Source organism: Meles meles, chromosome 18 (genome assembly GCF_922984935.1).
Source record: "Meles meles chromosome 18, mMelMel3.1 paternal haplotype, whole genome shotgun sequence".
In the NCBI taxonomy this organism is placed as follows: domain Eukaryota; kingdom Metazoa; phylum Chordata; class Mammalia; order Carnivora; family Mustelidae; genus Meles; species Meles meles.
Window position 1 is genome coordinate 50,088,697 of NC_060083.1, and position 26,187 is coordinate 50,114,883.

Here is a 26,187-nt window from a genome sequence, read left to right on the forward strand (position 1 = left end):
CGCTCGGGAGGGGAACAAAGGAAAGCAAGGAGACGAAGGTATCAAGATGAGAGTTACCCACAGAAACAGAATGAAGCCCAACCAGATACTGACGTGCCCCCCCCGCCCCACCCCGGAGGCCGGACCCTGGGCTCTACCTTGTAAAGCTTTGAAGCCCTGCAGAGGCACTCTAGATGATCCTGTCACAAACTGAAGTAACCGTGCTCTTCGCTCTTCATCAAAGAACTCCACAGCCTTCCAGAACCACTTGACGACATTGCTGTCTGGTGTGCAGTGTTTTAACCGGGTGTTTACCTTCCAGTCACTAACGTCTATCTTTCCAAGTCCACAAATAATGAGCTGTTAAAATATCGCACAAATCATGAGCCAATGGAAATCCCCGTTAAGCCAAAAACCCCTCAAACGGAACTTTAGATTTGTAGTGTTGGCTCTCTTATGATGGTTCTTAATCAAAGAGCTAGAAGGCTTTTTTGAAACACACAAACTATCAGGTCCTGTGTTCAGAGATTCTGATTCTGTGAGTCTGGGCTGAGAGTGGGGTTTGTATTTCAAAGGCTCCATGGACCTGCATACCGCAGGCTCCCTACTCGGGGTTTGAGACCCACCACTGTGGTGAACGTGAGCTTCAGAGGGAAAAGGAAGTTCCATGTTTTCATAGGAGATGCTAAATCTTGTTTAATGGACGGAAAACAGAGTAAATACAGTTTATATGTGTCTTCCATAATACCTGCGTCATACTGGGTTTAATCACTTCCTAGCTTCAGAATTTGGGCAACTCGGTCCACCTCGCTCGGCCAGCAGTCTCCCCCGCTGTGATACCTCAGTAACATCGACCTCACTCGATCCTGTGCAAGCACCATGCGGCTCACAACTCAAGAAATGAGTGCTGAGGGGCACCTGGGTGGCTCAGTGGATTAAGCCTCTGCCTTCGGCTCAGGTCATGATCTCAGTGTCCTGGGATCGAGCCCCGCACTGGGCTCCCTGCTCAGCAGGGAGTCTGCTTCTCCCTCTGCTTCTGACCCTCTCCCTGCTTATGCTCTCTTACATGCTCTCTCAAATAAATTAAATTTTAGAAAAAAAAAAAAAGAAATGAATGAGTGCTGAACAAGCGAAAGCAATCTGTTTGATGATCTTTAAGTTCTAGCAAAGTACGAAATACAGGACAGCGTGCTCTGCTGGACATCCGGCTGCACGGCCTGCAGATGAGCCACATCAAAATCACTCGGATACTATTACTACATCTCCTTAGGCTCCAAGACTAACTTGTCTCAATGAAGTGTTTCCAACAGTGAATTATATATAACAGTGTGTAGTGTAAAGACGGTGCAACTTGCAAATCCCACGTTTTATAATTAGCTCTATTAATCCCACAGAACTCTAAAATAAATTATGCCTTTTTTCATTAGAAGTTCAATTTCATTACCAATAGAAACTATGTAAAATAAACCCTAACCCTACTGAATGAAATCTCCACCAAAGCTTCAACAGGTTCTGGGAAGATTACTAAATCACAGCCACACTGAACAGGGAAGTGGTTATCCAAACAGGATCACAGAAGTATTATTAACCCAAAAGTTATCTCTGCAATTCTTTTCGTCAGAGGAGTGGCAATTACAGGGCCAAATTCCTCACTCATTTTACGAACAGAGGAACATGCACTGTGTTTCAGCGTCACTGCCATTCCTCCCGTGTTTTCTTCCTTCTCCAGACCACTTCCTCCGGCCATTTCACTACTGAACAGTTGAATCACAAAAGGAATGGGGGATGGTACTGAGTGAAACCAGTCTGTTTAGACTCACGAACAGGTCTGTTAACAGATTTAGTTAGGACGGACACTGAAGGGGCATGTGGCTGGCTCAGGTGGAAGAGCATGCGACTCTCAGTCCTGGGTTGTGAGTTCAAGTCCCATGCTGGGTGGAGAGACCACTTAAAAAGATTTTATTTATTCATCTGAGAGAGCGAGCACAAGCAGGGTAGTGGAAGGGGCAGTGGGAGAGGGAGAAGCAGACTCCCTCCCGTGCAGGGAACCCACTGCAGGACTCCATCCCAGGACCCAACATCATGACCTGAGCAGAAGGCAGACACTTAACTGACTGAGCCACCCAGATGCCCCAATAAATATTTTTTTAAAAAACGAAAGGTGACTGATGTTAATGAATGAAATGTTTTACATTTATTTGTAGATTTCAAGTATTTATTCTATTCCTAGCCACTAATTAAATTTGGGACCTCCAGCAGAATAAAACCTCATTGCTTTTTCAAAGTAGCTCAGTGGAAATTCGGATGTATTTATTTAAAGGTCTTAATTATAAAACCAGACTAAAGGTGCTTTAACAACCAGCCTTAAAGGAAAACAATAACAAAATTTAAAAAGGCTATTTATTACTGGTACTGTTAGTAATGAATACTTCCAAAGAGAGGAAAGATGTTCAGATACAGTTTATCCTAAGTGGTATAATTATTTCTCTGTGATCTTGTCTATCAAATGCTTTCTTGCAAAGCTCAGTGGAAATCCAATTGAAGCTAGGCTTTTAATTCCAATAAATTTCAATAAGGTGGAGACAAAGTAATAAAATTTAATTAAATCAAGTGGAGACAAAGTAATAAAATTTAATTAAATCAATAACTACTTAATTAGGGAATAGAAAACAACATGTACACACAGAAGAATGTACACATAAGACATGAAATCTGTTGAAACCCAGAAAGGGTAATATGGAAAAATAAGTAAAGAGCATTCACAATATAAGAGAGATGGGTTACTTATAGAAATTCCAAAGCAAGAAAGGCTTTTCCAAAGCAGGAAAGACTTTTCCTGTGAATAAGAATTCTAGGAGCACTGCACCATAAAACTTGAAAAGCACCAACAATGTGACTTTCCTCTACAACGTAGTTAACAGAAAATTCCCAACCTTTCCTCAGGACACTAAATGATGTCATGACAGTAATACACTGACCTCTAGCTCCTTCTCATCAAATGTCTTCAGCAGATGCTGGGGAATTACTTCATTAAATCCCTTCTGCAGAGCCAGGAATTGAGCCTCAATGCCTCGTAAAAATCTCCAGTTCACATATAGCCTGTAAACATCGGGCAGGGGTTTCATATGATCAAATATATTCAGATTTGGTAACTATTGTGAACCTCTACTTTAGCATCATTACACTTCCTGGCACCTAGCATTAAGAATTTAGTCTACAGTCTGGGGCACCTGGGTGGCTCAGTGGGTTAAGGGTCCGACTCTTGGTTTCAGCTCAGGTCATGATCTCAGGGTCATGAGACGAAGCCCCGCGTCAGGCTCCACACTCAGCAGAGAGTCTGCTTGGAATTCTTTTCTTCTTCCTCTCCCTCCTCCTCTGCCCATCTCCAACCACCCCCTGTTCTCCCTCTCAAATAAATAAATAAAATCCTAAAAAAGAATTTAGTCCATAGTCTGAGAGAATCTCAGATCCTTAAGGGTGCTGGACCCTGAGCTATCTGGAAATTAAAAAGTGGTGACCTTCCACTAACAAAAGCAGTAAGAATGAAGCAACTCGGCAAATCAGAGAAACTCGCAGTGAACTGGAAGGCAGCCAGGGATCCGGTGGGTCTGAAGTTAGAATCTAGATGAGACTTCCTTCTGAACTTCTAGCATGCATGCCAACAACCAGAAAAAAAGAGCCCATTCAGCCAAAACAGACTACTTTTCTGATTTCACTTCAAAGTATAATCTCAATGTGGTAGGTGTTTTTATATTTTTGGAGGTAGTATGTAGGGAAGGAGGAGGTAAAGAGGCTCTTCAAATCCAGAAAGAGAACAGGAAAAGCCAACAGTAAACACTTTATTAAATACTCATTGTTTCCTGGAGGCCTTGGGAAAAAAAAAAAACCTGGAAGGGGAAACCTGGGTGGCTCAGTGGGTTAAGCCTCTGCCTTCAGCTCAGGTCATGATCTCAGGGTCCTGGGATCGAGCCTCACATTGGGCTCTCTGCTCGGTGGGGAGCCTGCTTCCCCCCCTCTCTCTGCCCGACTCTCTGCCTACTAGTGATCTCTGTCAAATAAATAAAATCTTTAAAAAAAAATCTGAAAGATGTAATTTTACCAACAAAAAGTACACCAAACTACATCCAACATGTAGCTTTATTTATATTTTTGACTTGGACTTATAACTGAATTGCCTTTAAAAAAAAAAAAAATCTATCTACTTGGGAAAACTTCTCCATCTCAAAAATCTCAGACCTTCCAAATATGCCAGTACTTCCTCTTCCAAACATGGGGAAACCAATCTCTACTTTGAGAAGTTACTTAACATCAGATTCTTTGGCAGAACTCATTTTTGTTTGCTCATTTAAGAGGACAGCAAAATTGTGCATCTTTGCAAAAGTTTTCCTCTGTAACTTTTATCTTTTTAAGATTTATTTGAGAGAGAGAGACGGCCAGAGAGAGAGAGAGAGAGAGCACAAGCAGGGGAAGCAGCAGAGGGAGAGGGAGAAGCAGACTCCCTCAGCAGGGAGCCTGGGATCATGACCTGAGCTGAAGGCAGCTGATTTAACCAACTGAGCCACCCAGGTGCCCCTCTGTAACTTTTTTCTGTCAAAACTGTATCCACTAGGGGATATGACTATGTCCTGAACACATGACTGAGTCCTGGCAAGTGGGGTCTAGGAACTGAGTAGGCCATGCTAGACGGTCCATTCTATTAACCCACTCCTCCCTGTCTACTTCCAGGCCCAGCACCAGCACTCCCTCATCCCAGCCTAACACTTCATTTGGAACACAGACTTCCTGCACATCTTCCAAATAATTCTAAAACAACACCGACTTTGTTCCCATATAATTCCTAAAACTTGCCTTTTTAAAAAAGATTTTTATTATTTGAGAGAGAGAGAAAGAAAGAGAGGCAGGCAGAAGGAGAGGGAGCAGGCTCCCCGGTGAACAAAGTCCAATGGAGACTCGATCCCAGGACTCTGGGATCATGACCTGAGCCCAAGGCAGGTGCTTAACCAACTGAGCCACCCAGGTGCCCCTAAAACTTGCCTTTAAAAAAAAATGTTTACGTATTAATTTTTTTTTTAGTAACCTCCATACCCAATGTGGGTCTCAAACTCATGATCTTGAGATCAAGAATCACAAGTTCTTCCAACTGAGCCAGCCTGGTGCCCCTAAAACTTTTTTTTAACTCTGACAACTTAGTCTTTCTTTTAAAACATCCATATAATATTCTGTTGAATATATGTATGTAAATCGTTCTCTAAAAACATTTCATCAGTTTTCAGTTGCTTTTACAAATAGTATTTAACTGAACATCCATATTTATTTCTTTAACTACATGTGTTTCCACAGAATAGATTCTTCAAAACAGAGCTGCTAGTTGAAAGGCATACGCATTTTCATTTTGATAGCCGTTATCACACTGCTTTCCAAAAAAGCTATTCCAGTGCTCACGCCCATGAACAGTCTGGGAAGACGATGGGCCTCACTTGTCAACCAGGACAGTTTAAGCCAGTAAGACTTAGGGACATACCTACACCAAGAAGTACAGTGTGTACATTTCTATGTCCATGTGGTCAAGTTCAAATGCCTACATTTGACTACTATTTAAAAGAACTTTAGTTACCATAGGCCAAATGATCTAACCTGATACTTCTAAATTCCTCAATCATCAGGGGATGACAGAAAATCTGAAGAACGTTTTCTAATGCTCACGATGAGCTTGCTCACAGACGGGGCGGGTGCTGGTCACGGAGCGCGGCCGCAGCCTGTACGGATATAGCTGCGGCGCTACGACCAGCCCCACACACCCGGTGTCCTGCTATCTGTGCCTTCGTGCAACCCCTCATCCACACTGAGCCTGGGCTGGCTTGTAACTCACTTTTACAGAAAAAACACAACAGAGGTGATCTGGCCGGTTCCTGGCTTAGTTAGGCCTTCAAAAGGTCTGACAACCTCTGCTTGTGTGCTCTGGGAAACCAGCTGTCCCACAGGAAGTCCGGTTATGCTGGGAAGAGAATGGCTGTGGGGAGAATTTTGACAGGCCGCGGGTACCACCTGGGGATAACCAGGGAGCCCAACCAACAGTGAGAACTGGATCCCAAATGGTGACCCAGGGGCCATCTAGCCAGCTCCTGGCCATCTGAGCCACCCTCACTGAGTAAGAGGCCGTCCTGGCACCAGTTCCCGTTGACACCACATGCAGGGCAGAATGTCTCCCTGCTGTTCTCCATCCGAGTTACTGAGCCACAGAATTGTGAGAAAAAATAAAATGGTGGTGGTTTTTAAAGCCACTCAATTCTGCAGAAGCCTATTTTGTAGCAGTAAGTGACACGACCTAAATACTTCAGTGTTTTGCTGTACGGCCATTCTAGAGCCTTGAAACAATTCTCAGGCGTGAGAACATAGAGGTATTTACCTAACATATTCTTTTTTATTTTCTTCAGTAACAGGGATACTCTTGCCGTTCGGTTTAAGTTCATGCTGAATGATCTCACCATATGCATTATGTTCGACACAGAAAGTATGGTCCAAAACACCTGTGATATCATTCTCACTAGAAAGGAAAAGAGAGAAAGATATTTAACTGGAAAATCTAAAATACGGATCCTATAGATGTCTTAACTGGTAAGACAGATAAAACTAAGACAGTTCTATGACACGACAAATGTTAAGATTAGATTCCTTTTGCTAGTCCTTATGCCACCATACCTCCTAGTTCTTGGGCAGAAAGGTCAAAGAGCTTTCACCTTCATAAACACAGGAAACATTTCACTTTCTGAGTAATGACAAAGCCCCCTGGCCAAACCTGGGCTTTACACAGGGAAAAACTTCAATTATGTTTGGCTTTTAGGTAAGATGCTCTATTTGAATCTGGGTACCCCCACGCAACCAAACACCTGAGTGTTCCATGAGAAAGCTACTTGTGTATTTGGTAAAAATAAGTATGGCCTATGTATATTCATAAACAAACGACCTCTGACAAAATAGAACTGATTCTTACAGATACCCTTTCCAAAATGTGGTTTCTACAATCAATCGGCAGGAATTTGCTGTTCTCATACATGCAGGATTGGAATAGCACTAGTATCATGCTGAGGAAATCACTCCATGTGGTACTTTTAAAAACAGAATATACTAGATTTTTTTTTCTTTTCCTTTTTAAAGTAGTAGCACTAACTTTCAGGAATCTGAAATATACGGGAAAGCAGCAGAAAGAGCGAAAGTTTTATGTGGTCCTAACACTTAGATAATCTCTCTCAATATTCTCTGTGCATTAGTTTTTTGAAAAAGTACATCCGTTTTGAAACATGCACCGTTTTTAGGGCTCAGATTCTAACTATAATGAACAGATATGAGACTCAATACGTACAGGATCCACACCAAACTGTTATGAAGATCTGGATCAACTAATTCCATGTCATCCAAAGTAATTGACTTCCCAAGCAACTGCTTATAAAAAGGCAACGTGAAACCACCGTCAATATAATGTCCATGAAACACAGCCATTCCCATTATTCGTCCAACAAAATGGAAATATGATAAATGTTCCTGAAATTGAGAAAAGTTTCTATAAGTACTCAAGTCGATATTATACAGGGAATTTCTAATAAAAATTAAGCAAGAGCCATCTTTTTGTAACTATCAATTTATACTCTACAATTTATTTAAGTGGAAAAGGCCATCATATCAAAGGTCAGTAATCAATAGGGAGAGTTTCTATAGGGCATGTTCAAAATTCTCTCCATTGCTAAAATATTACACCAGAGCCAAGCTTCTCCCAGAGGGTATAAAGTCACTTTGTAAAAATTATCTTTAGAAATTAAGTCCAGGTGCACCTGGGTGGCTCAGTGGGTTTAGCCTCTGCCTTCGGCTCAGGTCATGATCCCAGGGTCCTGGGATGGAGCCCCACATAGGGCTCTCTGCTCAGCAGGGAGCCTCCTTCCCCTTCTCTCTCTGCCTGCCTCTCTGCCTACTTGTGATCTCTCTCTCTCTCTCTCACAAATAAATAAATAAAAATCTTTAAAAAAAAGAAAGAAAGAAAGAAAGAAATTAAGTCCAAACTTCACTCCCACTGTAGCTTCATGAAACCACTCACAGATCCTGTTCTCTTCCTCTCCTTTCGTCACCTGCTGAGCCTTTACAATCCTGACTCTGTCATGGAAAAAAAAGCTTTCAATACTAAACCTCCCTATTTCCTTGACCTAACCAGAATCTGAACTTCAGAACACCACAGATTAAAGAGCACAGATTTCATGTCTAACTTGGACCAGAGCCCTAATTCTGCCAGTTACTGGCCATGCATATTTGGGCAAATTACTTCACTCCCACAGGATTCACTTTCCACCTGTGGAAAGAGGACGGTAGTAACAGTACTCTGCGAGGAGTAAAGCGTGATGATGAAGCTCGTGGCACTGGACGGGCACACAGTAAACATTCAACAAACACAAGCTGTTATTAATACAGTGGCAGAAATGGACTGCCCAAGCAAAGCCTCCACCTAAAAATCTTCCCTTTATAAAACTTCTCCGCAATGAACCCATCATTTCTACCATGTTTGGATATATTTGGTCTTTTATGATAAACTGTTATTGGCATTTAAAATTTTCTTTCTTCTCTAGTTAATAAGTAATCTGTAAGTTCATCTTTAAACCTCTTTTACCTTAAAAAGGGTTTTTTTAAAGAAAATATTTAGAAAATAGAGAAGCAAAAAAACAAAAAAATCACCCGTAATCTAACACCTAGAGATAACCCGTCAGTATTATACCGTAGAGTCTCTCAATGTTTACATATATATGTATTTACCAAAATTGTATCATCTTATTTTGTAACTTTCTTTTCACTTAATGTATCATGAACACTTTATCCATCATTAACCACTATCCCACAGTATCATTTAGTGTCTATACAGTATGCCCTTGTGCGAAAGCTAACAGACATAATATAAAAACCGATTAGTAACAGCTACTAGCTTTTGTTGAGTGCTTGATAATGCACAGGAGGGTTAACAATGTACATCACTACACTAAATACTTACTGAGCAGGGTCCCACTTAATTGTCACAGCCCTTCTGAGGTTCAAATTATGCTTATTCTTATTAACAATGATAAAACTGAGGCTTAATCATAAAGCTAGTAAGTAACAGGACCAGGATACATGATCTCATGTCTTTCTAATTCCGGAACCATGAACATAATTTTGCTTCACATCATAATTTATCCAATCCCTCGCTTACGGACAACAATGTTGTTTCCAATTAGGGCTCCTTTAAGTGATGCAGTGTGCATCGCAGAGCACAGATTACTGCATCCATCCATAACGATTTCCTTGATTTTCTAAAGGAGGACTTGCTAGGTAGGTTCCGACTCAAACAGGGGCAGTGATCCTAAACTACACTGACATTTCAAATGAAAATCATTACAGGTCCCAAGTTAATTCACCTCTTCATAACCACCAACCTTACCGGATTAACTGCAGAATCAGGATTGATCTGCAACGTATAGATATCATCTCTTGAATACTGGAAGAGACCGTAGTAAGGATTCAACATTTCATGGGACAAGAGATACAACCACTCCCTAGAAAGCAAGATAGGATACAGGAATTTTTGTTAATGAATATTTTTATTAAGATATGCTCTTAATTATTTCAGCAAGAATTTTTTAAATAAAAGAAAATAAAGCAGCACTAACTAGTTCTATAAAATGACACTGGAAAACTCTACCATGCCCCCAAAAGCAAATTAACTCTTGTTTTGTTACACTGAAGTCACGTCTCACTCTATTTATGGCAATTTTATGACATTTCAGTACCAGAGAGTATAAAGGTATTATCCAGAAGTGCCAATGACTCGTTAGATGCTGCAGCTAGTGGCCTGTTACCTACTTACTTACTAAATAAATTTCTAATCCAGGATAAACATGAAATGAAGGGAAGATTTTTTTTCCCCCAAAACATCCATGTGGTCTATACTATTCTGGTCCATTCCCATCATGGCCCATTTATACTGGTTTGTACTGATAAATAGTATAGCAGTGATTTACTCTCACTTTTGGACAAGGTTCTGTTTTGTCGCTGATGTTGTTTAGTAAGGAAATTATCCCATTTCATCATCTTTTGTGTAAACCTTAAAATACATCATGATAAAGTATGAAGTGATCAGGAACTGCAAGGCATTCGGTGTAGGCAGGAGCACAAGAGCAAGCCTGCATCTGGGAGGTAGGTTTCACAGTAACGGGTTTTATAGTAATTGGTTTCAAGTGTACGTCAGTGTTTTAAAAACCACATGATAAATAGTATTATCACCTGAAACTTAACAAATTCTTTGTCAAAGTATGAAAGGTAACCTGTTACTTATCTCGGTAAAACAAAATCACTAGTCTAGGACTTAAAGAGATGTAGTTCTAGTCTCAATTCTTGTCATTCTTTCACTAGGAAAGATATCTATATATGTTCCATTATTATGGATTAAACAGACTAAGGGGCCCCTGGGTGGCTCAATTGACTAAGCATCTGCCTTCAGCTCAGGTCATGATCCCAGCATCCTGGGATTGAGCCCTGGCATCACATCGGGCTCCCTGCTCAGTGGGGAGTCTGCTTCTCCCTCTGCCCCTCCCCTGCTCGTGCTCTTGCTCACTCTCTTTCCAATAAACAAATAAAACCTTAAAAAAAAAAAAGACTGAATGATGTTTTTCCTAAAAAATGCAGTGAAACACTATTGACAAGTAGTAAGTAGTTAAAAATGTTTCAAAGTTCTGGAAGTGATTTAGTCTAAATCAAATCACTACCATTTATGTAATACTAGAAAAACTCGAAATTAAAAAAGTGAGGAAGGTCTCCACATAAACAATGTGCCAACGCACTTAACAAGCTCACCTGACATGTCTTCTATGCTTTCTTACGCATTATTTTAAAGAAAATCAAAATATTTGTTTTGTTTTACCAAGTGCTTTGAACACACATGTAAGCAGACCCCAGCTACTCTGGTGTTGCGCTATGCAATAAAGAGCAGAAAAAGCATTTCATTGCCACATAGCATTTAATCTGCCCAAACCCTGACAATAGAGAGGTTAAGAAATAAACAACAAAAAACTGACTAGTTTCTTGACTATACATATAATTACAGCATTTAGATTCCATCAACAGATAATTAACAAGTCTTCCCAAGAAGCATTCAAATCTAGTCATGAGCAAATTGTAAGAATTCCACAGAAACTCTCAAGCCCTAAGTATGATGTACATGTGATGAATTCTAAAATTCCAAACTAAAGAAATTATCCATTTGTTGGTAAAAAGGCCACAGAATAAAAATAAGCCTACAGGTGACAACCAGTAATGCGACTTGGTGGAAACACAAATTTAATTTAGGCTGATTTAGATGAGGGATAGCAGAATTATCCTGATGGTCCTTAGGACGTTTCAGTACAGAAGCTATACTGTTTCTGCTACATCTACATAAAGTAAATTTTCACACCTATAAAAAAATGTATGTTTGAAAGTAGCATAAACATTACAGCTTCCGTACTGAAACATTTTAAAAACTACTTGAAATATACACATAAGCACACCCGCGCTTCCCTACTTACACCCACACACAGACGTTACTTTAACAAGGTTAAAAAGCATGGCAACGGGAGCAAAGGAAAACAGCACTCAGTTTAGAATATACGTCATTAAAGTCTCCGGACCGTTCCTAACAATGTAAAGCAGAGGGAATAACTCATACTAAAGGAGAGAGGTGGAGAGCATGCAGGGCCCGTGGGGCCCACCACTGCCCATGTAGGGTTGCAGCTAGTTTTCAGAGGCAGTCTCGCGGGGCTGGATAATCCATAGTGAGTTCTCAATTACTCTGTGGTGGCAGTCCTGCTCCAACCTCATCACGAACATATCTATTAGGATATCCAATGTATTGCAAAAATTAGGGAATGTTACACTAGAAAATAAATATCAGTGAGAAGGTTCACCAGAGGAAGTATCTTAAATTTATAAATATAACCATATGTCATTGACTTATGAGCAAGTCTTTACCTGGCAACCCCTCCATAGTCAAGGCCTTCTTCTCCACGAAATTTTATCATTAATCGCTTCCACAGATCTTTGGGTCTCATCTTCATGACCTGCCGATAGGATTCCTGAAAAAAAAGTTAACATACTATTGTTACTAGGTGCTTTAAAGTTGTTATTTAAACTCTCCCTTGCATTTTACCTACAAAACATACATTTATTGAAATAAGATGAAATGTGTTCAACAACCAAATCAATGGATAAACTCCAAGTGTTTGAAACTTCATGGAACCTTACAATAGCAAGATGAATATAGTTTAATACCACTGAAATTAATTCATTTGATAAATGTTATATTAACAGCCTAAGTACAAAACTCTGTATTTAAGTTCTATGAACCACAGCAATGACTACACAACTCACATTACAGATTTGATAAAAGTACCAACTTTTTAAAAGTTGGTTGACCTAATTCTAGGTCACAGGCACCAACAGAAAGATGATAAAAAGAAAGTTCCAAAGAATATAAGTAATCATTTATTTGATCGTCATTAAACCAGCATCTTCATATTATTTTAAAATATAAAACTGACAGACTTACAAACAAGGTTAGAACTGTCCCGAGAGAAGAAAAGTTCATCCTTTAGGAAAAAGGTTACCAAATCCCCAAACATCAAACCCATGAATCTTCCAATGAGTGGGAAAACCCTGCCTTGGACCTCTGCCTCTTATTACAGAAGAACTTTGAAGGTGATAGCAGGGCTATAAAGTCCAAAAATATAAATATATGAGGAAGGAAGATTTTCAATAAATTAAGGAAGTAGTTCAAAAAGAATGAAACAAAATGACTTTTGGACTTTAGAGTCACTCATCTTTTAGAAGAATTAGTAAGTAAGGGATGGATAATATTTGTGGCCTTTTAAAACTCAGTAACAGGGCAGGGGCACCTGGCTGGCGATGGAGCATGTGTACCTTGATCTTGGGGTTGTGAGGTCAAGCCCCACTCAGGGTGTAAAGTTTACTTAAAAAAAAAAAAAAAAAAAAAAGTAGGGACGCCTGGGTGGCTCAGTGGGTTAAAGCCTCTGCCTTCAGCTCAGGTCATGATCCCAGGGTCCTGGGATCGAGCCCCACATCATCAGGCTCTCTGCTCCGTGGCAAGTCTGCTTCCTGCTCCCTCCCCTCCGCCGTCTGCCTCTCTGCCTACTTGTGATCTCTGTCAAATAAATAAGTAATCTTTTTTTTAAAAAAGTATATAAAGATATATATCTACATATAAAAATTCATTAACAAGTAAGTATTTGCAATGCAGAGACCAATCTGAACCAACTGGAATATTTCACACGCTTCATCCCATTTAAATGTTTTACCTTCTAGATTAAATTTCAGATATTATTGCCTTTATTCCCCACAATTAAGAAAGAACTTAACGAAAACTCTCCCATTCAAGATAGGAATTCCAGAAAGTATTCTTAGAAAATAGCGAACACTGAAATTTAATTTTTCTCTATTTTAAGGCTTGTAAATTTACCTCAAAAATCTCTTCCCTGGAAACCTCAATGCGGCAATGACCAGCTTGAGGCTGTTGTTGGGAAAGTTCCTGCCGCAATATTTTTAGTTTCTGAACCAGGTCTCGCTTGTACCGAGGGACTGTCAGACACTCTGCATCATCGGGGCATAACGATACCACTTGCTGCTGCTGCTGGTCTTTCAACTGGTTCTGCCGACTAAAAGTAAACAGAAATGCTATTATTTTAAATAGAAGAGACTGCAATTAAACATTTTGAAAAGAGCATCATACTAGAAAATAAGTCTACCTGCATAATTTTCAGGCCTTATGATATTCTTGGCTTGACATTTTTGATTGACAATAAACTACCTCCAAAGTTTATTTCTCAGAATCCACAGGAAATTATAAAATTGAACAATAGAGTTTTCATTCAGCTTTATACAGTTGCTGAGAATAAATTTCTCAAATACCATTCTCCATTTTCTTCTCCTACATAGCTGACCATCACTCATTTTAAAGTTCAGGCATATGCCAAAAACCCTGTGCCCATTATCTAGAGTCTGTCTCTCTGGAAGAAACAGCTTGAGCCAGTGGTTTGGCAGGAGCTCCTTTTCCTCTAAGCGCTACGTCTAGACCACAAGAATGTGGAAGGTCACATGGAAGTTACTGGCACAGAGAAATGAACACATTACAAACATGTCTAAATACCTTATAAAATGACTACTTTTCTTCTTACTGTGATAAAATATACAACAATAAAATTCACCATTTTAACCTTTTTCTAATATAGTTAGTGGCATTAAATATATTCACACTGTTGTGCTAAAGTGACTTCTATCTAAGTGTGCACACACACGGTCTGCCACAAAATCCATGACAGTAATCTCCCAAGTACAGCAGAAATATAATACTTTTAAAAGGGCACATTGCCTACAAATATTTTTATTCTCCCAGCAAAAATATTATATGTTACACCTAAGAATTTTTTTTTAAAGAACCTGATGATATAATGAACTACTTAATTCCAATAAACTATCAGGAAGCAAAAAATCCAGTAATTCATTACTGATGCCTTGCAGAAAACTGAATCATTTTGTTCTTGGGTTTTAGATTTTATCTATTTGACAGAGAGAGAGACAGCAAAAGAAGGAACACAAGCAGGGGGAGTGGGAGAAGGAGAAGCAGGCTTCCTGCTGAGCACGGAGCCCGACACATGGGGCTCGACCACAGGACCCTGGACTCATGACCTGAGCCAAAGGTAGTCGCTTAATAACTGAGCCACCCAGGTGCCCCTTCGCTGAATTTCTGTTGTTTTAAACCACCTGTGTGTGACACTTTGTTACAGCAGCCCTAGGAAACTAATATAGGGGGAAGCCTGACAGGAGGAGGACTTAACAAAGAAGCACAAGGAAATTTGGGAGGATGATGGATATGTTCACTATCTACACTTTGGTGATGGTTTCATAGGTGTATAATATGTCAAAACTTAAATGTTCACTTTAAATATGTGGTTTATTATAGGTCACTTACACTTCAAAAAAGGGGATTAAGAGAGAAAAAAAAAGTCCCTCTGGGACGGGTTCAGCTATTCTGGAGCTATTTCTGATGCACTCACAGGAAAAGCTAAAAAGCATCTACCTGGGAAAGCATCCTGTCTCTTCAAGTGTGTACGATGTACCTTTGGTACATACCCTTTCCTTAACACTTTCCTTAACATACCCTTTCCTTAACACTCCTTTCCTTAACAGGTTCCTACTTAAGCACAGTGGGATTAAACTACTCATGTATCAAATAAAACATGTCATATTCTTACATAAAATTTCATCCAACAAAAGTAATTTATAATTAAAGAGAACAGACATTCTATCACATTACAAAAAGCATCTTCAGTCTTTTCTTATTCAGGCTTGCAATTTAACATGTATTGTTTCAAAAACTTACTTTAAAACTAAATGCAAGTTAGCAGAGAGCCGAGGATCTGTAAACTGTGTTGTTCTGTTGTTATGGTCAACGAAATAAACTCTGCCTGTTGCAGTATTACGGATCTCCCATCCAGGAGGCAATGGACCAAGCTCTTCACAATTGATGTTGCTAAGATCCCTGCAAAAACAAATATAAAATAAAAAATACCTCATTGCTGGGCCAGGCAAGTGTAAATGACACAAAACAATTCCATGAAGTCTGAGAAAATGTATTGTTTCAGAAACTTGAGATGTTCAGCTAGAATCTTTAATTCCCAATGGTTTAACAAACTTGCATATTCAAAACCCAATTCATAAATGGCTCGGGAACTTATCACATAGTCCACATTTTTAGTAAGTTCATTCCTAGGCTTTAATGTAATACAGATTTTAAATTAATATAAAAGCAATCACAACATTTGCCAACATAAACTGTGCTTCAATACTTGTCTGACAAAATAGTTTTACAAATGTCAGTGACATAAGGAAAGAAAAAAATTTCCCTTCAATTATTACTTTCATTACTACACCATAAGATTTGTACAAATAAATGTTCACTCCATAATAATCTTAAACTCTCCAACAAAGCAACACTGGGAATGTTACTGAATTTAGAGACCCTGAAAATATTCACAGTATGTATTTTAAAGGAAACTGCTCCACTTTGAATTTTGAAAACTATAAAGCTAGTGAATGAAGAACCTTTTTAAGACACCTAAGGAAGAATGCTATAAAGCTTCCTGCTGCAATAAAATAAGCAAAAAGACTTTTAATGAATCAAAGACCGCTGTTATTGTATTACACATTCTTAAAATACTGACAAAGATTTACAGGACCTTAACGAATAAAATAAAAGCATGTCTACTGTAAACTTAAACTGTAACAGATAATTGTAATGATTAATCTCATGTTTTAAAAGTTAAACAAGAAAAAGATTTCCCAGAAATAACCTCTTCTTGGTCATGGTAAAGCTTAATGATGGACACAACTAAGCACCCACAGATTACTGTACAATGATTTGACTTCTGCCTTTAGGTGCCCCAAGAGACTCGATGCTCCAGAACAACTAAAGCTTAGAAAATACATTGCTAGTCTCAAAAGAGGAGAGAGAAAAAGTTCCAAGAATCCTCTTCAAATTAAAAACAAAAACAAAAACAAAACAAACCACTGCAGCTGAAGTCAGAGCTGGTGGCAGGCAGGCAGGCAGAGGGGCAGGGCTAACACAGAGTAGTTGTTAATGGGGAAACGCAGCCCCAGGCCAGCTGCAAGTTTGGAAAAGGAAATCTGGAACTTCCCCACTAAGCTGAGAACTCAATGGGAAGATGAAATGATTCCAGGAATACTTCCTGAATTCCCACTTTGGGTCCACAGAACTCCAACCAATTAAGATCAGACAAACTCTCAAAGATCACCACACACTCCAGAAAGAAAAGTCATGACTGAGAGTGAGTGGAAACAATAAACCACACAGAATTAGATCCCTAAATACAGTCAGAGATCAAACAGAACCGCTATGATATGCAATGTTAAAAAAAAGCGGGGAGAGGGGAATAATTACAAACTATCAATGAGATGTTATTAAGAATGAACAGCTGGATTTTTAAAATGGAGGTTTCAGAAAGGAAAAGGATTACTGAAATCAAAGAATGAATAATTCTTTTGATATAATGCAGAATTTGGTTTTATATCATTTTACTTAGAATTTTTAAAATCTAAAGTCATATGTGGGAGAGCTCTAAGGAATGGGTTAAAAGAGCGGGAAACTGGAATGTTTTCATGTCCCATTAGGAAATGATTAAAGAAAAATGGAATGTTATACAGCCATAAAAATACAGATCTGTACCACAAGACTACACAGGGCGAAATGTAATGAATAACAAGGCATTAATCACTGTTTTAAAGAGAAATACAAAAGATGGCAAAATGGGACTTCACAGATAATTCTAAGTTTATTGGCCATCTTACAAAATTACAGTGTCTGACTATTTTATAAACGTCTTTGAACAGTGATGCTATTAATATAATCTAAATATCCCTGGTCTGCTTTGACAGAAGATCCTCCACACAAAGGCACCTTTACTTACAGGATCCTCCAAAATAAAAGATACGATACACATTTTTACAGGAACAATTCGGAACACAGAGACTAAAGGAAAATAATCCAGACTTTAAAATTAAAGTCATTATTCAATACTCAACATAAAATAGTCTTAAACCTTTATAGAAACCCTTTACTCATGAATGAAAAACTGACATGTTTCCTTAGGAATAAGAAACATTACCAAGGGTGAGGCCAAAATCTCTCCCAATTTCAACTTCTGATCCAGTTTTGATACTATTCTCAACAGATAACTCAAGATCAACTTTCTCACTATTGTAAGTCGCTTGGTTTTTTTTTTTTTTTTTTTTTTAAATCATTTTCTATTTCCTGCCAATGGTTTTAAATTATTTTATAGAAAAGGTCATTATTGACCTACAATTTGATAAACAGAATCCAAAACACTTTTTTCTAATTTACATAACAAATTCTTGTTTCTAAAAGTTATTTTTCATTGAGCTTATTAATAAACAAAAAATTTCCTCCCCACTGCTTTTTAAACAGTTTACATTATCAAGAAATGGCAACCCTGGTACAATAATGAATGATCCGCATGGTCCTTGGCTGCCACCCTCAAAAAATTTTAATTAAGCCCTATCACAAAGTAAAACATTTACATTATAATAGCTTCATTTATAAATATCAGTTGGCCCTTGAATAATCCAAGCTTAAAGTATGTAGGTCCACTTATATGCAAATTTTTTACAGAACAGTACTTAACTATAAATGTGTTTACCGTTCCTAAGGATTTCCTTAACCTTTTTTCTGTAGCTTAGTTTACTGTGAGAACACATATGTAATAAATATACAACGTATGTGTTAATCAACCGTTTATGTTATTGGTAGGGCTTACGGTCAACAGTGGGCTCTTAGCAAAGTTTTGGGGGAGTCAAAAATTACACAGATAATCGACTGTGCGGGTGGTCGATGCCCCGAACCCTGCATTGCTCAAGGGTCAACTGTAAATAGAGTATCAAAGCAATCTGAGATCAGCTAGTCACATCTGGTTTTGATTCAAACGCAGGACTCTTGACAAGTAGAGCTCTGAGTATAAGCTTGAGGCAGAAGAAGATCTCTTCACCCTCCATGGTCTTTTTTTTTTTTTTTTTTGAGAAGAATGGTGCACTTAGAATATAAAATATCTTCGTCGCACAAGTTTACCAAGTTAAGATTACATCCAGTTTACCAAGTTAAGATTAAGAATTTAGAGCTCACCCTTTTTTGTAGCTTCAACGGAACTTGACAATTTGCTGTTTAGTAACTCAAAAGAGCTAGTGTTTGAAAAACTTATTTGATATTAAAATGCGTCAAAATTATGTTAAATAACTAAATTGATTTATGTGTCATTCTCTCTTCTTCAAGTTAAAAGAAAGCTGCCATTTGGGTTAGTAAATTCCTTAGCTTGGGTCATCGCCCTAGGGACCTGGGATGGAGCCAGACGTAAGGCTTCCTGCTTCTCTCCCTCCCTCTCCCCCTACTTGTGTTCCCTCTCACTGTGTCTTTCTCTGTCAAATAAATAAATAAAAATATTTTAAAATAAATAAACAGATAGATAAGGTACAAGTACTGGTATTTAAAAGAAATTTAATTCATGAAGACACAACAACCAAGTGACGTTTATTCCAAGGCTGCAAGACTGATTCAGTATTTGAAAACTGATTAATGTAATATCATATTAATGGAATAAAAGAGAAAAATCACATGACCTGATGCCAAAAAAAGGTGACAAAGGTCCTAAATAAATAAATAAAATTTAATTATGTCATTTTTTATATTAAAATGAAACTTTATTAAGGAATACATAAAAAAACACTGAATTCTCTCACATTAGGTTAAAATAAATAAATCTTTTTTTAAAAAGCCTAGCCAAAAATTAAAATATCTATTTATTATCCTTAAAAAAAGTTGGGGAGGGGAATGTATATTTTGCAACATTTTTTATGTTCTTCTCTGGGTCAATTTTCAAATTCCTAAAGGACCCATGTTTTCACCCTGATTTTTTTTTCTTAAAGGTGAGAGGATGGAAGGACTGGGGGCTGGCTGGGGGCAGGGCACTGGGGTGACACTGCAGAGAAACAGGAAGGCCTTTCTACTAAATGTCAGCTGAAATGACTGTCACAAAGAACCTAACTTTTACATAAACCACGTTAAGTTGAAGATTAAACAATCAAAGAAATCCTAGGTAAAACAAGTCTCTAGCGGTATGAAGAGTATTTGGATATGTTCTTACCGAGGCACTCTTGGATCATGCCATGTGCTCACACCAGTCTGAGTATGTAAGAAATACACCTGACCTTGTTGTGTTGTCCTCTGTTCTGTAAAATTAAGAAACACTAACAATAAAAACATATTCAGAATGTTCAAATCAAAGACAGCTACAGACACAAGGATATTACATCAATAGTTAAATTCTCCAAATTACCAATCTACTGTATTACCAAAAAATGTTTTATAAATCATTCTTTTTCAACTCAATACATTTTCTCCTGGAAACAATCTTATAAATGGTGATGAGAGCAAGAGGCCACCTATCTGAAAGCCAACAACATTTACAATGTGGCTTAAATACTAAACATGTTGCTATGGGAAACAGAAAACAAGATTGTCGCAGTACCAATATTTCAACAAAACAAACAAGAAGAAATGATCTCTTGTTTGTCTTAAAGTAGAGCCTGAGGGGGAATAAAAGAAAGCTCAGAGGAAGAGGCTAACCAACTGTGGGGGGATTCTCCAAGGACTTGCAAAAACTTTCAAAGGGTTTGCAGGCTGGTAATGCTTGTTTATTACGCCTAATTTTATAACAAAACTTAAGTTTTTTTCTTGAGAGAGGTGTTTCCTCAAGACTACCATTTAAATTCAAACAAAGGAAAAAAAGACGGAATATGCCATTTTAAAGGGGGAGACACTCTATAGTCAAAAACAAAGATACAAAAATAAGCAAGTTAGAAAGAGGAAGACCAGAGAACAAGCATGCATTCTGGGGAGAAAAAGTCAAAGGCAAAATTAACTCCAAGGCCCTGGGAACAGAGTAAGGAAGCCAGGACAAAAGGGAAGGAATCTGTGGAAAAGTTTCTTCAACAGTGGTTTTTAAGCAATAGAACCACTTATCTTTAAGCAAAATCTAATGAAAAATTCCAACATGTAAAACAACTACTGCTAATATGTATTAGTATAAATTTGTTTACACACCTATAATAAAGTCAATTTAAACTTTAAGCTTCTGAAAATCATAAACACGAAAATGTTTAAAATTGGTGACAGATGAAAGCTGAGATATTTTCAGCCTTGGTACCCACTTTACTCTTAGGTTTTGGTTGTACAAAATTTCTTTTTAATCCAAATCACACATAATATTGTAAAATATAACCACCCCCACTCCGAACTGCTTGCCTTATAATCTCAATTAAAGAGAAATGACAGAAAATACTTCATTCTAAGGTCTGAACATTAACAGTAACAGGCAAAGTTTACTAAGTGCTTTCTGTGCTGGAAACTGTCAGCCACTTAACATGAAACCATCACTTGGAATCACCACTAATTTCCCCATTTTATGGAAGATAAAACTGAGGCTCAGAGAATTAAATATTGTGCTCAATGTCACACAGCTAATGTGCAGCAAAGCCAGGATATAAACCCAGGTCTGTCTGTCTCCCAAGGCCATGCTCTCATCACTGTGCTACTTAGGTTAACCTGTGCAGCACAGCACAGTTAATGGACAAACTGGTTTCTTTTTTTTTTTTTAATTAAAGAGTTAAAACATATTTAAAAAATAAAGCTAGAATCATGCATTTGCAGAACAGTTTAAAACATACTGTAGAGGAAAGACAAAATTCAGGTTAGATCAGGCGATTCCCAGTGTTGGTCATTAGGTGTCACCATAAGCCCAGATATGGTTTATCTACAGGCTGCTGGGAGGGTAAGGCTATAATTATTTCTGTTAACTTTTAGGACGAAAGAAGACAGCTAAGTTAATAGTATCTGCAAGAGTATTCACAGGTTGTGATTTAGAAAGTTCTGTAACAACTAGAAGACTCAAGTCATCTTCCACATGAAATTCTACAATTTAGAAAATTATATAAGATTATAATAATTTTACACAAACATAAAAGTGACTAAATCATTTACAACAATAACCCAAATCATGCAGATAATCCAAAATTATAGACAATATGAAGATATAAATAACTTCAAAGCGTATTTCTGATGGCATTTCTAAATATGTAGGTCTAGAAAATTGCATCGCAGGTCCAACTTCAGATTACTGTTATCTGTATCAATAATACCACTTCACCTTTAGAGAGTGCCCATTTGCAAGTAACCTCACATTGTTACATATGCTCTTCCCGATACCTCTGAGACAAGGAGAGGCATCATTCATCTCATTTCATTATAAAAGAGCAAAAGGACTGAGGTGAAACGACTAGCCCAAGTCAAACTGTGGGTTAGGTAGTCTTCAAAGACTTTTCAGATTAGGAGACTTTACACATTCATTTTCATGTAGAATCCCTAAACCCAGATTAAGAACTTCTTTAAAGCTGATTTTCTGGCTTTCTTAGCAAGCTGAAATCAGTAAGCCACACTTTGTTTTTCCTCTGCTAGTCATACCATAGCCTTCTGGTAGGTCTGGAGGAGTATGTAAATGTGTCCTGCTCATGTAATTTCTATGTCGCTGTGACCGGACTCTCCTCTCAGCCAGTCTGGGATCTGAAGACTGTCCACACGTTGCACCATTTGTTCCACTAATTGGAGTGTTCTCATCAACAAAGCAGCTAAGAGGTCTGCCGGGACTTGAATATTCAGATGCTGGTCTATTGAAAAGTGACAGGGATAAAAAGTTACTCAACTGAGATATCAAGGTAGAGTTCTCTAGACAACGTCTGTACTGCAGGAATAATCACAAGAAAACAGAATGATCAACTCAAATATAATGATTTCAAGAACTCTGAATAGAAGCAAGAATGACGCCTCTAAACACCAAACAAACTCATGTTACAGGCACACTGTCAGTTATGTATTTAAGTCATTTTATACTGATTTTAATTACATTTTATATGAAATCCACATATATCTGTAGATGTGAGCACTACCTAACTTAGCCTCAGCCTACCTCTCGGACCTGACTTCCCATCTTTCTCCCACTTCACTCTGGCCATACTGACCATTCCTCCTATTCCTTGAATTTGCCAAGACTGTTTTACCTTTAGGGCTAGAAGGGAGGTCTCCCTCCCATCCAGAATGCCCTCTTCTCCTACTCTCCCTAGGCCAGGCTCCTTTTTGTCATTTAAATCATAGTTTAAGCTTAAATGTCTCACAGATTCTTCGTGACCTTCAATTCTAAGGCAGTCACCCAGGCATTTGATAAGTACCTCACCTTACTTTCTCAGCACAGCAATTATTTGATAATTTTTTATCTGCATCCTTGTTTTCCCTTACTAGTATGTTTCTTTATTGAGAGAAGAAAGTTCACCTAGTTTGTTTCCCACTATATATATCCCCTGTACCTAGAATAGTGCTTGGCATATATAAGAGTATCTCAGTAAATATTTATTGAATGAATAAAGACAACGGTGTGACTCTTCAAAGAACTTCCGGTATACTGATAGATCATCAAAAATATAAAAGGATAATCAAGAGTTAATTTTTAAACTAACATTTACAACCACAATCAACTTTATACCTGTGGAAATTGAAGTCAGTTTCATCAGTTAAGTGAGTCAGAAGGAAATGGGACTTCACTAAAGCGCTGACAAAAGTACACATTCATTTGCGCTCAGATACAGTAAAAATGGGTTCACTTCAATCTATCATTGGCAGTTTAATACTAGAAATACAACTCTCAAATAAGCATTTTGTAAAATGGCAACATGAGCTAAGCTTTTACCTGAGAATTGTAATGTAAGAGGGGAAACTAGGACTTAACGAGTTAAGCAACTAATTCCCAATAAATAAGAGTAGGTATAACTTAGAGAAGCATTTGATGTTCTGTGTCTGGTGCCAGTCCTGCTCAGGAAAAGGGGGATGGAGGGCAAAACAAACACTCAACAGAGGCAGCAAAAAAATGTTCTTACTTAAACAAAACAAACAAATAAGAAAAGGAAATTCAGCCACTTATCCTATTCATTTTCAGTTACTTAAAAAAAAAAAGTACTTCCATGGTGCCAGGGTGGTTCAATTGGTTAAATGTCTGACTCTTGATTTTGATTCAAGTCATGATCTCAGGGTCACAAGACTGAGCCCCAAGTCTGGCTCCGAGCTGAGCATGGAGCCTGCTTGAGATTTTGTCTCTGTCTTTCCCTCTCCTGCTGCCCCTCCACCCTGTCTGGGGCACATGCAAGCTCTAGAGCGCTCTCACACACATAAATAAATAAATAAAATCTTTTTTTTTTTCAAACATCTTATTTACTTGACAGAGAGAGAGAGCGCGCACGTGTGCAACAAGCAGGGAGGCTGCAGAGGGAGAGGGAGAGGGAGAAGCAGGCCCCCCACCGAGCAGGGAGCCTGGATCTGTGACCTGAGCCAAAGGCAAATCAACTGAGTCACCCCAGACACCCCAAATAAATAAAATCTTTAAAAATGAAAATAAAAATAAAAAGTGCTTCTTTGGGAGTTTCTAAAAATTATCTTGCATCCCCATGTCTTTATACAGTAAGCTCCATGAAGGCCCTTCTGCCTTGTTCACTGTTACAGCATAAATGTTGAGCACAGTAACTGGCATATAACCATTTGGTGAACTGAATGATAGCTATTACCACTACTCTCAATACTTTTCATGACCTTCCCCTATCTGATTAAATTCTAATATTCTTTTTTTTTTAAGATTTTATTTACTTATTTGACAGACAGAGATCACAAGCAGGCAGAGAAGCAAGCAGAGAGAGAGGGGGAAGCAGGCTCCCTGCTGAGCAGAAAGCCCAATGTGGGGCTCGATCCCAGGATCCCAGGACCCTGGGATCATGATCTGAGCCAAAGGCAGAGGCTTTAACCCACTGAGCCACCAAGGCGCCCCTAAATTCTAACATTCTTAAAGATTTAGTTCAGAAATTCTCCTTCAGAGTTTTCCTTTGTAGGTTCTAACATCCCCTTACCCTGCCCTCCATATGGTCTCAGAGCATCTGGTTCTTATCTTGATCACAGACCTTACTGGATGCAATATAACATAATCATACCCCATCGTGACTGAACAAATAAAGATCCAGTATCCATATTTTGTTACAGCCATTCAATAACTGAATTAAAAATTTTTTTCAAATTTTTGAAATTAAGAAATAAGAGGATTTCTCAATTTATTGTTAACTCATTTAATAAATATTTATTAAGTACCATCACCGGCCCTGAGCTACAATAACAGGATAACCTGCTAAACAATCTTTATTGAAAATGACTTTTGGAAATAATAGTGGCACTTGCTGTAAGATCTACTGATCTTGAGCAGTATAAACCAAGAGAGGAAATCTGGTAAAGCTGACAGATAAACAGAAAGTGGCAATTTCAGGAAGGCAAAAAGCAGAGACCATGGGAAGACATTTGTACGTTCTTACCGCGTTGGGCGTTCCCACTGTGTAGTTCTTGTTATGTGGTTCAGATACTGAATTCTTCCAGAGGCAGTTCTCCTCTCTTCCCAGCTTAAATAAAAATTGAGAGATAAGGCATCAATAGGAAGGTAGATACAGAATGTTTTTAGTGCAAAACTGAGCCAGGAAGACATCTGCTATTATAAATCAGGAATGACAACTGAAAAATCAATAGAATACTGGAATTTTTTTCAGCTTATTTTAAAATTGTATAATGTATCTTCTGGAATTCTGAAGCTTCTAAAATGTTTATACTGAGGTATGGCTAATATTCTCCATCAACCTAACTCAGAATTCTATAATAATGTCAACACTCAATTAAATTATACTAATTTCTGCAGAATTTGGGAGAGGGGCGGTACTAAAAATAAAAATCACACCTAATTTTTAAAATTAACATAAAAGTACATGAAACCTTTTTTTTTTTTTTAAAGATTTATTTATTTGACAGAGATCACAAGTAGGCAGAAAAGTAGGCAAAGAGAGGCGGGGGGTGGGAGGGTGTGGGGGGGTGGGGAAGCAGGCTCCCTGCTAAGCAGAGAGCCCAATGTGGGGCTTGATCCCAGGACCCTGGGATCATGACCTGAGCCAAAGGCAGAGGCTTTAACCCATTGAGCCACCCAGGCGCCCCTATAAAAGCTTTTTAAAGCATTTAGCCTACCCAAATTATTTAAAAAAAAAAAAACAATGGTACTTCCTCCTCAGTAAATTTTTAATGCATGTAACAACAACAACAACAACAAAATATATCTATATATGTAAAAATATATTGGTGAATGACCACAGAAATGTGGTAATGTTAGTATTTCCACCAAAACCCTCGCAGAAGTTTAGGAGTCATAAAAAAATAGGAAATAAAGAGATGCTTAAAGGGTCTTTTGCCCTGTGATAACAAAGCACAAAATGTAGTGCTTATCAATTAATATATAAATTATATACATGCACGACTATATTATAAAATGTAAACCAAACTGGAATTTTTTAAAGCTGTGATACAAAACAAATGGGGAAGAAAGTACTATAAAATACTATAAAGTATAGAATAAGCCTTAAATTTTGTAATCTCTTAATACTGGTAAG

General features: G+C 38.1%; 1 protein-coding gene across 1 annotated transcript in view; it reads right to left on the bottom strand.

Moving 5' to 3' along the window:
- SMURF2 (SMAD specific E3 ubiquitin protein ligase 2) overlaps nt 1-26,187 on the bottom strand; it is a 118,723-nt gene that overhangs the window by 2,186 nt on the left and 90,350 nt on the right. The window contains exons 7-17 of the mRNA XM_045985965.1: nt 25,075-25,158; nt 22,142-22,344; nt 19,767-19,851; nt 15,419-15,577; nt 13,499-13,694; nt 11,995-12,098; nt 9,431-9,545; nt 7,340-7,518; nt 6,386-6,523; nt 2,958-3,078; nt 138-339 (exon numbers count right to left, since the gene is read on the bottom strand). Coding sequence (XP_045841921.1) covers nt 138-339; nt 2,958-3,078; nt 6,386-6,523; nt 7,340-7,518; nt 9,431-9,545; nt 11,995-12,098; nt 13,499-13,694; nt 15,419-15,577; nt 19,767-19,851; nt 22,142-22,344; nt 25,075-25,158 — 1,586 coding nt within the window. The remainder of the gene's footprint in view (nt 1-137; nt 340-2,957; nt 3,079-6,385; nt 6,524-7,339; nt 7,519-9,430; nt 9,546-11,994; nt 12,099-13,498; nt 13,695-15,418; nt 15,578-19,766; nt 19,852-22,141; nt 22,345-25,074; nt 25,159-26,187) is intronic.